General features: G+C 43.3%; 1 protein-coding gene across 1 annotated transcript in view; it reads right to left on the bottom strand.

The window, feature by feature from the left end:
* Window positions 1-10,609: 10,609 nt before the first annotated feature.
* Window positions 10,610-12,429, bottom strand: part of LOC119361578 (mannose/glucose-specific lectin-like) — a 3,488-nt gene continuing 1,668 nt past the window's right edge. The window contains exons 2-5 of the mRNA XM_037626718.1: window positions 12,154-12,419; window positions 11,725-11,911; window positions 11,364-11,564; window positions 10,610-11,046 (exon numbers count right to left, since the gene is read on the bottom strand). Of these exons, the coding sequence (XP_037482615.1) occupies window positions 10,807-11,046; window positions 11,364-11,564; window positions 11,725-11,911; window positions 12,154-12,419 (894 nt within the window). The 3' untranslated portion in view covers window positions 10,610-10,806. The remainder of the gene's footprint in view (window positions 11,047-11,363; window positions 11,565-11,724; window positions 11,912-12,153; window positions 12,420-12,429) is intronic.

Here is a 12,429-nt window from a genome sequence, read left to right on the forward strand (position 1 = left end):
ATCCGAGCTCAACTTTTTCTTCGGGCCTTGTCTCCTTACCGAAGTTATGCTCGATCCGGAGGGCTAGAAAAAGGAAGAAAGATGAGAGTTAATTAATATGTGCACATATACCAAAACAATGAATGCATCAATTAACTAGTCAGCACGGGCTTAACTAATATATATATACCTGGCCGGACTCGGTTCGGTCACCAGAGCAGTCAGCACGGTCTCCTTCTTGTGCCTCCATTGGGTCATCACCGGAGCCATCATGAACATAGCCATCTTCTTGTACCGGCATTAATGGGCCGGAGCCATCATGAACATAGCCCTCTTCTTCACCCAGTCCTTCCTGACGAACAACGTCGATGAAAAATGACGCAACGACATTAGTTCCTTCTGCGATTATCTCCCCCAACATCTCTTATGTTGCTTCGTCTCGATAGTGCTCCATGGTTTCTGCAAATATTTACAACATGTCAATTATTATTCAAACATGCATGGTGCAGATGGATATATATTAGTGGCAAATGTAGAACTAGCTAGCTAATCACAATAAGGAATCATGTTAATTAGTGGCCTCGACGCTGCTTCTCTAGGGTTTGGGGTGGCCTCGACAGAACGCTTCAAGGGTTTGGGGTGGCCTCGACGACAGAGGAGAAGATCGAAGAAAAAAAAGAAGAAAAAAAAGAGGAGAAGAAGAAAGGAATAGAGGAGAAGAAGAAAAAATAGAAAATATTCTATTTTTTCTTCTTCTCCTTTTCTTTTTCTTCTTTTTTCCTCTTCTTATTTTACTTTTTCCTCTACACTAAACTAAAATGCACTAACCAAAAACCTAATACTAACAACCTAAATAAAAAATTAATACATATATTAAAAAACATATATAAACAAAAAAATGCTTCAAGGGTTTGGGGTGGCCTCGACACAACGCTTCAAGGGTTTGGGGTGGCCTCGACGACAACGCTCTTTTAACTTGGTAAATTTGGGTGGCCTCAAGAGAGTTTGTCGGGTAGGGGCGCAGCGGGAGGGGGTAGGAGACCAACATCATTTTTTCTCTAGGGTTTGGGTGTCCTCGAGAGCTTTGGTCTAGCGAGAGGGCCGAGGGGGGGTATATCGACGACGACAGAGGAGAAGATCGAAGAAAAAAAAGAAGAAAAAAAAAGAGGAGAAGAAGAAAGGAATAGAGGAGAAGAAGAAAAAATAGAATATATATTCTATTTTTTCTTCTTCTCCTCTATTCCTTTCTTCTTCTCCTCTTCTTTTTCTTCTTTTTTCCTCTTCTTATTTTACTTTTTCCTCTACACTAAACTAAAATGCACTAACCTAAAACCTAATACTAACAACCTAAATAAAAAATTAATACATATATTAAAAACATATATAAACAAAAAAATGCTTCAAGGGTTTGGGGTGGCCTCGACACAACAGTTCAAGGGTTTGGGGTGGCCTCGATGACAATGCTCTTTTAACTTGGTAAATTTGGGTGGCCTCAAGAGAGTTTGTCGGGTAGGCGCAGCGGGACGGGGTAGGAGACCAACATCATTTTTTCTCTAGGGTTTGGGTGTCCTCGAGAGTTTTGGTCGAGCGAGAGGACCGAGGGGGGGTATATCTTTTTTCTTCTTCTCCTCTATTCCTTTCTTCTTCTCCTCTTCTTTTTCTTCTTTTTTCCTCTTCTTATTTTACTTTTTCCTCTACACTAAACTAAAATGCACTAACCTAAAACCTAATACTAACAACCTAAATAAAAAATTAATACATATATTAAAAAACATACATAAACAAAAAAATGCTATGAACATTATATTTAGGTTGTTAGTATATACACATACATAAACATACATATATACACATATATACACATATACACAAAAAATACACATATATACACATACAAACACATATATACACATATACACAATTTTTTTGCATATATACACATATATACAAAAAAACAAATGCAGGGCAGGGGCGGCGGCGCGGCGGCCACGCAGGTGCGTGGACGGGAGGGGCGTGGGACTGCTCACAGGGGGCGGCGGCGACGGCGAAGGCCAGCAGCACGACGGCGTCGGTGGCAGCGGCGACGGCAAGGTGGAGCAGGGGCGTCGGACGGTGACGGCGACAGCGACGAGGAGGAGCAGGGGGCGTCGGGGAAGAAGTGGGGGATTTGGTCGAAAACTGCTAAGTGTTGTATATATATCAAGTGCATTGGTCCCGGTTCGTGGCACCAACCGGGACTAATACACCCTTTAGTCCCGGTTAGTGCCACCAATCAGGACCAAAGGCCTCTTTTCAGCAGCCCAAAGGGCGGAAAGCGGCGGCCTTTGGTCCCGGTTGGTGCCACCAACCGGGACTAAAGGGTGGGCATTGGTACCGGTTGGTGCCACGAACCGCTACCAAGGCCCCCCTTTAGTCCCGGTTGATGGCGCCAACCGGGACCAAAGGTCGTGTGCTGGCACGGTGCGGCACGAAAGTTTAGTCCCACCTCGCTAGCTGAGAGGGACGCGCAGTGGTTTATAAGCCCCACTGTCGCACCCCTCTCGAGCTCCTCTCCACTGCAGGCTTACGGGCCTACTTACTACTGCTTTGCTTGATGGGCCTACTGGGCCTCCTGCGGGCCTGAATCCTGGCCCATGGTGGGTTTCTAGTCGTATTTAGGCCGTGGGGGCCCAGTAGGAGGCACTTTTTTTCTTTGCTTATTGTTGCTATTTTTATTTTTTCCCACTTTTTTTGTTTTGTTTTCTGCATTATTTATTTTCTTTTTTTTGCTTTATTTTTTAATTCATTTTTCTTTTAGTTTTAGGAAAATTATAAACTTTCTGTTAGCGCCATTAGTTCTCAAATTTGAAAACACTTTTTTTGTTTTTTTTGTTTTGTTTCTTGCTTTATTTATTTTATTTTGTTTCTACTTACAACAAAATACTTATTGTTGCTATTTTTATTTTTTTTCCAGTTTTTTTGTTTTGCTTTCTGCATTATTTATTTTCTTTTGTTTTTTTCTTTATTTTTTAATTCTTTTTTGCTTTTAGTTTTAGAAAAATTATAAACTTTCTGTTAGTGTCATTAGTTTTCATATTTGAATACACTTTTTTTTGTTTCCTTTTTGCTTTATTTATTTTATTTTGTTTCTACTTACAACAAAATACTTATTGTTGCTATTTTTATTTTTTTCCAGTTTTTATGTTTTGTTTTCTGCATTATTTATTTTCTTACGGGGGCCGAACCATAAGACATTAAAGCATTTCAAATGAACTCTGAAAAAGTTGAAAGTTGAAAGTTGGCATGGTATCATAATATCGTCTGTTACAAAGTTGGCATGGTATCATCATAATAGTTGCGGGAGAAAGTCTTCACTTTTTCTTCGCCTGTGTCATTTGCTTATTGCGCCGTAACCATGGATAATCTTCATCGTTTATCAGGATGCTGGGGCCAGCCTTGACTTTGAAGGGAGGAATTTCATGAAACTTTTCATAATCTTCAGACATGTCTGTCTTGCCCTCCACTCTCACGATGTCCCTTTTTCCTGAAAGAACTATGTGGCGTTTTGGCTCATCGTATGATGTATTCGCTTCCTTATCTTTTCTTTTTCTCGGTCTGGTAGACATGTCCTTCACATAGATAACCTGTGCCACATCATTGGCTAGGACGAATGGTTCGTCAGTGTATCCAAGATTTTTCAGATCCACTGTTGTCATTCCGTACTTTGGGTCTACCTGTACCTGCCTCCTGACAGATTGACCCATTTGCACTTAAACAAAGGAACCTTAAAATCATGTCCGTAGTCAAGTTCCCATATGTCCATTATGTAACCATAATACGTGTCCTTTCCCCTCTCGGTTGTTGCGAGCGGACACCGCTGTTTTGGTTGGTGCTCTTTTTATCTTGGTCAATCGTGTAAAATGTATTCCCATTTATCTCGTATCCTTTCCAAATCGTAACAGTCGAAGATGGTCCCCTGGACAACAAGTACAGCTCATCACAAACAGTGTTGTCACCTCTGAGACATTTTTCCAACCAACTGCTGAAAGTCCTGATGTGTTCACATGTAATCCAGTCGTCGCACTGCTCCGGGTGTTTGGAGCGTAGACTGTTCTTGTGTTCATCGACATACGGGGTCACCAAGCTAGAGTTCTGTAGAACTGTGTAGCGTGCTTGAGACCAAGAATATACGTCCCTGCATATTATTGAGTCCCTTCCAAGCATGCCTTTTCCAGTCAGTCTCCCCTCATACCGCGATTTAGGGAGACATATCTTCTTAAGGCCAGGAATGAAGTCAACACAAAACCCGATGACATCCTCTGTTTGATGGCCCATGGAGATGCTTCCTTCTGGCCTAGCATGGTTACGGACATATTTCTTTAGGATTCCCGTGAACCTCTCAAAGGGGTACATATTGTGTAGAAATATGGGGCCTAGAATGACAATCTCGTCGACTAGATGAACTAGGACGTGCGTCATGATATTCAAGAAGGATGGTGGGAATTCCAGCTCGAAACTGACAAGACATTGCACCACATCACTCCTTAGCCTTGGTATGATTTCTGGATCGATCACCTTCTGAGAGATTGCATTGAGGAATGCACACAGCTTCACAATGGCTAATCGAACGTTTTCCGATAGAAGCCCCCTCAATGCAACCGGAAGCAGTTGCGTCATAATCACGTGGCAGTCATGAAACTTTAGGTTCTGAAACTTTTTCTCTGCCATATTTATTATTCCCTTTATATTCGATGAGAAGCCAGTCGGGACCTTCATACTAAGCAGGCATTCAAAGAAGATTTCCTTCTCTTCTTTGGTAAGAGCATAGCTGGCAGGACCTTCATATTGCTTTCGAGGCATGCCTTCTTTTTCGTGCAAACGTTGCAGGTCCTCCCATGCCTCAGCTGTATCTTTTGTCTTTCCATACACGCCCAAGAAGCCTAGCAGGTTCACGCAAAGGTTCTTCGTCACGTGCATCACGTCAATTGAAGAGCGGACCTCTAGGTCTTTCCAGTAAGGTAGGTCCCAAAATATAGATTTCTTCTTTCACATGGGTGCGTGTCCCCCAGCGTCATTCGGAACAGCTAGTGCGCCGGGACCCTTTCCAAAGATTACGTGTAAATCATTGACCATAGCAAGTACGTGATCACTGGTACGCATGGCGGGCTTCTTCCGGTGATCTGCCTCGCCTTTGAAATGCTTGCCTTTCTTTCGACATTGATGGTTGGTCGGAAGAAATCGACGATGGTCCAGGTACACATTCTTCCTGCAGCTTCCCAGGTATATACTTTCGGTGTCAAGTAAACAGTGCGTGCATGCGTGGTATCCCTTGTTTGTCTGTCCTGAAAGGTTACTGAGAGCGGGCCAATCGTTGATGGTCACGAATAGCAACGCCTTTAGGTCAAATTCCTCCTGTTTGTGTTCATCCCACGTACGTACACCGTGTCCATTCCAGAGCCGTAAAAGTTCTTCAACTAATGGCCTTAGGCACACATCAATGTCGTTGCCGGGTTGCCTAGAGCCTTGGATGAGAATTGGCATCATAATGAACTTCCGCTTCATGCACATCCAAGGAGGAAGGTTATACATACATAGAGTCACGGGCCAGGTGCTGTGATTGCTGCTCTGCTCCCCGAAAGGATTATTGCCATCCGTGCTTAAAGCAAACCATACATTCCTTGGGTCACGTGCAAACTCAGCCCAGTACTTTCTCTCGATTTTTCTCCACTGCGACCCGTCAGCGGGTGCTCTCAACTTCCCGTCTTTCTTACGGTCCTCACTGTGCCATCGCATCAACTTGGCATGCTCTCCGTTTCTGAACAGACATTTCAACCGTGGTATTATAGGAGCATACCACATCACCTTCGCAGGAACCCTCTTCCTGGGGGGGGGGTCGCCGTCAACATCACCAGGGTCATCTCGTCTGATCTTATACCGTAATGCACCGCATACCGGGCATGCGTTCAGATCCTTGTACGCACCGCGGTAGAGGATGCAGTCATTAGGGCATGCATGTATCTTCTGCACCTCCAATCCTAGAGGGCAGACGACCTTCTTTGTTGCATATGTACTGTCAGGCAATTCGTTATCCTTTGGAAGCTTCTTCTTCAATATTTTCAGTAGCTTCTCAAATCCTTTGTCTGGCACAGCATTCTCTGCCTTCCACTGTAGCAATTCCAGTACGGTACCGAGCTTTGTGTTGCCATCTTTGCAATTGGGGTACAACCCTTTTTTGTGATCCTCTAACATGCGATCGAACTTCAGCTTCTCCTTTTGACTTTCGCATTGCGTCCATGCATTGACAATGACCCGGCGGAGATCATCATCATCGGGCACATCGTCTGGTTCCTCTTGATCTTCAGCAGTTTCGCCCGTTGCAGCATCATCGTGCACATCGTCTGGTTCCTCTTGATGTTCAGCATCACCGTATTCAGGGGGCACATAGTTGTCATCGTACTCTTCTTCTTCGCCGTCTTCCATCATAACCCCTATTTCTCCGTGCCTCGTCCAAACATTATAGTGTGGCATGAAACCCTTGTAAAGCAGGTGGGTGTGAAGGATTTTCCGGTCAGAGTAAGACTTCGTATTCCCACATATAGGGCATGGACAACACATAAAACCATTCTGCTTGTTTGCCTCAGCCATTTCGAGAAAATCATGCACTCCCTTAATGTACTCGGAGGTGCGTCTGTCACCGTACATCCATTGTCGGTTCATCTGCGTGCATTATATATAATTAAGTGTGTCAAAAATCATTACAGACCATCATGAATAGATAACTAAGTGACCAAATTAATAGAAGTTCATCATCACATTAAAACCAAAGTACATACATAGTTCTCATCTTCAAGCGAAAATCATTACAGAACAACATAAAGCTCTGCAGAGCATCTAAGTTAATTAAACCATACATTGAAACTATGTAAAACATTTCAATGCGAAAAAAATGCGATCATAATCGCAACCAAGGTAACAACTGATCCAACGGCATAATGATACCAAGCCTCGGTATGAATGGCATATTTTTAAATCTTTCTAATCTTCAAGCGCATTGCATCCATCTTGATCTTGTGATCATCGACGACATCTGCAACATGCAACTCCAATATCATCTTCTCCTCCTCAATTTTTCTTATTTTTTCCTTCAAGAAATTGTTTTCTTCTTCAACTAAATTTAACCTCTCGACAATAGGGTCGGTTGGAATTTCCGGTTCAACAACCTCCTAGATAAATAAAATCTATGTCACGTTGGTCGGCATAATTTTCATAAACAATAAATGAACCAATAGTTATGAAAAGATAATATATACCACATCCGAATCATAGACATGATGAGGGCCGACGGGGGCGGATACCAAAACCATCGCACTATATAAGATGCAATAATAAAGTAAGAAAATAATACAAGTATCTATCTAAACATAAAAGTAAGAATATTTTTCCTTTCAGAAATAAGATAAGAACAAGAAGCTCACCACGGTGGTGCCGGCGATGAAATCGACGCGGGTGATCGACGGCGGTGAAGACGGGTACGGGGCGTGACGGACCGCTAAACCTAGACAAATATTGAGGAAAATGGAGCTTGGAGGTCAAGCTTGGAGAGGAGAAAGCTTAAGTAGTGTGGCTCGGGCATTCCATCGAACACCTTGTGTGCACAGGAGGTGAGCTAGAGCACCACCAAGCCCTCTCCCCCTCGGCTGCCAGAAAAAACAGAGCAGTGTGCTCTGCTCTTACGCGAGGGGGTATATATAGGCACCTCATTGGTCCCGGTTGGTGGCGCGAACCGGGACTAAAGGGCATCCTTTGGTCCCGGTTCGTGGCACCAACCGGGACCAATGGTGGTGGGCCAGGAGCGAGGCCCATTGGTCCCGGTTCGTCCCACCAATCGGGACCAAAAGATCCAGTTGAACCGGGACCAATGGCCCACGTGGCCCGTCCGGCCCCCGGGGCTCATGAACCGGGTCCAATGCCACCATTGGTCCCGGTTCTGGATTGAACCGGGACTAATGGGCTGACCCGGCCTGGACTAATGCCCCCTTTTCTACTAGTGAACCCGGAGTCTCGTGGAGGTGTGAAGATGATACCCAAGTAATCTAGGACATTAATTTGTTACGGTTCACTTGTGTACAAGAATGCCATGTTCTTTCCCATGTAATATATTGTCATTTTTTTTGTTTAACAATTAACATCATCTAGACTATGTATCTTTCGATGGTAGTAAACATCATCCAACTTTTTGGTTTGGATCTGAGCGCTGGACCATGGTGATGGAGACCGCTCTTTGAAATTCCAATACACTTGCAGAAAGAAGCAAAAGTTGAGGACCAGGTTGTTCCGAGTATATTTGTCACAACAAGTATGATTTGGTATATCATCTTATATTTCATATGAAATTTGCCAATGGCGTGTGATGAATCTTGATGTTTTCTATCCTTTATATGGATAAGCTGTAAACTTTGTTTTAGATTAGTATTTCCTCTCTCATGTTTGCGCTCTTAGTACTGAACTTAGAGTCAAGTGGATACCTTTTGTGGTCTGATGAAATCATTGAATCTCATGATGATGTTGAAGTCACATGATGTTTTGTTTCTATCACAAATGAATATTTTGTATTTTTTGGGTTGAATACATATGCTAAACGAGGATTCCTACTAACATGAACATTACTTGCTTGATCACATCGTTGGGACCGGCACCCTCGCGCCAAGGCGCGATTCCGATCTAGTTGTTGAGATGGAGAGGAGAAAAAACGAATGCACCTGCATGGGGACCTAGCGTAGCTTTTTATGACAAAACTGACAAAAGTACACATGTCGGCATGTTGCTTGTACAAGTCAGAGATGTATTGCATAGTAATCAAATCGAAAAATGAAGTTTACTATTATACGGAGCAGGGCGGCACGAATCTCAGTATGCAAACGAGCGGTGGATTGTTTGCCGGTACATACTACCGACGGTAAAAAGAGCTTTGTGAGGGAGAAAGGCCATGCAAAGAAAAGCCGACGGCAGCTTATCAATGTCGAGAGGAATTGGCGGAGCGAGGAGAAGCGGTGGATGTGGTGAACCGGCCATGCCGAGGAGGAGTAGGGAGCAGGAACGAGCAACCTTCGGCTGGCAAGGCCAGCTGCGGCGGCGGCGGTCTGCTCAGACGCGCCGAGCCATCCAGGTCGACCGAATCAATGGTGTGGCAGTGGCAGTGGCACCATGTCCCGACTCACAGTGACAAAAAAGATTGTGCCGTTTTCTTATGGAGTACATTTTCTTATCATCAAATGTTGTGTAGCTACTTTCTGTCATTTATTTGTTCATTCATAGCTATTGAAAAAGCTCGATGTTATCTGTGTGTAGCTAGGGACATTTTTTTGCAGTGTTATTTGTGTGTAGTTCATTTTCTTTCTATTTCTTCCTGAGTTGTTTCGGATGCTCGTGTTGTTTATCACTCTGTCTTTTTAATATAATACATGCAGCTCTTCTGCATGGTTCAGGAAAAATCTGGATGTTTGGTGGAAGCCAAAACTCAAAGTTGCATCAGTAGTACTACACCACCGATGAATTCAAAATTTACTAAAATATACTCCCTCGGTGTCAAAAAAACGTCTTATTTTGATACAGAGGGAGTAATATAGATCATTAGTTTTAAAGAAAATACATATAGTAGCAATGTAGTATTAATGGATAATATATGGTCTGTATTCTGCAAGTATATTCCTCTTAAAGTATAACTAGATTGTCGTGTTTCCATTTTTCTTTGATTGGGTGCCTGCTACGCACAGAGTGTACATATAATGCTATTCACTCAGCAATGTCTGCTTCTATGCTTACTGTTCCCGCTTGCGCTTCTAGTTTTAACAAGGATCTCCATTCCATACATATTGTTGTCGTATACCTATTCATGCATGAATAACTGAGTAACAACAATTTACAGAGGCTCGACTGCAACTAAACGGTTCAGGATGCAGGAGACGAATATACAATAAGAGTGCCTCTTCAGCTAAAGGTCAGTGCAGCACTTTTGGAAGAAAAACATAATTGTTTTATGACATCTTGAAAAATTTATCGAGCATAGCAAAGTTTGTCTAATCGCTATCCCTATCCTTTCTCCCACTTTAGCTTTAGCTTTACTAGAATTTCCAGTACATCAAAGTCTTTCAAAGCTTGTCTAATTGCTATCTTGAAAACTTTGTTCAGGATAGCAAAGTCATCTAATCGCTATCCTTTCTTTCACTTTAGCTTCACTAGAATTTCCAGTAGCATGTCCGCTTTTACTAGTATTTCAGGCAATTTATACAACTTGCTCAAACAGCTATACATCAATATCAATATTGACTGAATCAAGATAATAGAAACTTTGTCCACGACACCAAGTCTGGATGCCCTTTGCTGTGAAATTAGCTTTCATAGAACTTCCGAAAGCACGTCGCTGTCGCATCCTTTGTTGTCGCCAATTCTCTACACATTTTCCTGGTTTATTCAGCCTCAAGCCGCTGTCAAGACAAGTCCGATGCGATCGTAGATTTGACTTAGTGGGGCACGCACATGATTCTTGCATGGTGTCTATGGGCGCCATCACCAACTCATGAGCGGAAGAAAACAGATAAATTCAGTGAAACATCGACGAGGACTGCACGTCACTGAATGGGGGAATTTTATTTCTCATCATCAAACATAATAGATTTACTCAACATAATAAGTGACGACAAATCGAGATACCGGGGGCAAGTTTAAAACTGCAACATGGAGGTCCCGATGGACACTCCATCGATCATATCGAGTTAAACAAAGAAAAACACGCTTGTTTGAACTAAAACTAAAACTGCGTGCGTCACAATGGGCACGCACTAACATAATTCAAACCGTGTAAATACCAAACGCGATGAGTTGCGTATCGTCGGCACGGCCAAAGAAGCCAACGATGCTTTGGTCTTCCGGCACATCAGCATTGAAAGGAGTACCGGTTGTACGTCCAAATGGTCCATACGTTCCTTCGTTTGTGACAAACTTCAGTGACTCAATGACAGTCTGCCCACTGTTAAGGCTGATATGTGTTCCGGATACTGCTTTCAAAATCTCCCGAGGCCCCAGCTGCACCTGCAAAACATCAACAAAAGGAAATCATTGATCAACAACCGACCTTGAAATTTTGGCAACTCTACAAACAACACCGGCCAAACCCAGCTAGCTAACTACATTGATTATATCAATTCTATGATTTCTATCCATCGAAGTAATGAGAAACTCTTCTGAGTGAAGTGGTAGACAACATAAAGGCAGCTGTCGCCGGCCTGGGTTCGAGTCTTCTCATCTCCTATAAGAATAGAACAGGGGGAGTCTCCCCACGATTCTCATTCCATCGAAGTAATGAAAAATTAGCAATGCCAGAACCAAAACATGCATGAAAAACAAACCTTTGTGGGGATACCATTACCACCGCCCCAAGAACCCGTGGTGCGCCTCTTGCCGGACAGGTCAATGTAAGTGCATGAAAACATTGCAATTGTCCCCTCATGGATGATCGTCATACTTTCTATGCGCCATGGCTGTTTTGAGTCCGTACCTGAACCACCATGTCCACCCCATGGGCCTGCCTTTGTGAGAGTGGGCAAGCTCTGTATCATATACAAGCAATATGATCTCCATCAGCTAGCTCGCTATATTCCTAACGGCTCGGCAACAAGGATCGGTACCTAACATTAAATTCGTCGATGAACTTGCACATAATTAAATCACCAAAAAAAGCTTCAACTAATAAATAGACACTCCTCTCACCTGCATGCTGCAAAATCCATGGAAGCTAAGCTCCCATGTGTCTCCATCCTTTACCACCTCATGGAATTTCACCTTGACTACACCACGCGCCATCGCAAGATCACCTGTCCCGCCAGTAATAGACCACTCACTTGGTTGCTCAAAGGTCGCCGAGAGTCCCATTAACTGGAGCGTGGAGCCCTTAAACCTGTGTAATTGGACTTTTAAGTATACTAATGAGAAGCTATTGCTTAGTCCTCCCATGCCTGAATGCACAGAGATGTTGCTGGTGACCTAAAAAATCTTATATAAGCTATTTTTCTTTCTTTCTGAAAAACGAGAGCTAGTGTCGGTTGCTTAGGATTACAATGCAAAAAAGGGGGCAAGAGTACCTACAATCGAAAGCCTAAATACACATGAAAAATAAAAATAACATGTACACATCCGTACCTTCCATTCGTGAACTCAAGGGTGACGGAATGACTCCATTTACTAGCATAGATTTGCTGGCCTTGGGCACGACCGACAAGCTTCGCGCCTGGGCCAGTGCCATCATATATTGTCCAGTCAACTATGAATGTATGGCCCCACCTAGCGGTAGCATTGTGGTTTATTATGGCTCCTCTGGTTGGGTCTGGTCCAGAAGAAGCGTTGTGCAAGTACAAGCTACGGAAGTTAAACTCGGTGTTCTCCAACAGTCCAGCGAACGGTGCAATCTGGAAACTG

The sequence above is a fragment of the Triticum dicoccoides genome, chromosome 2B, assembly GCF_002162155.2.
Source record: "Triticum dicoccoides isolate Atlit2015 ecotype Zavitan chromosome 2B, WEW_v2.0, whole genome shotgun sequence".
In the NCBI taxonomy this organism is placed as follows: domain Eukaryota; kingdom Viridiplantae; phylum Streptophyta; class Magnoliopsida; order Poales; family Poaceae; genus Triticum; species Triticum dicoccoides.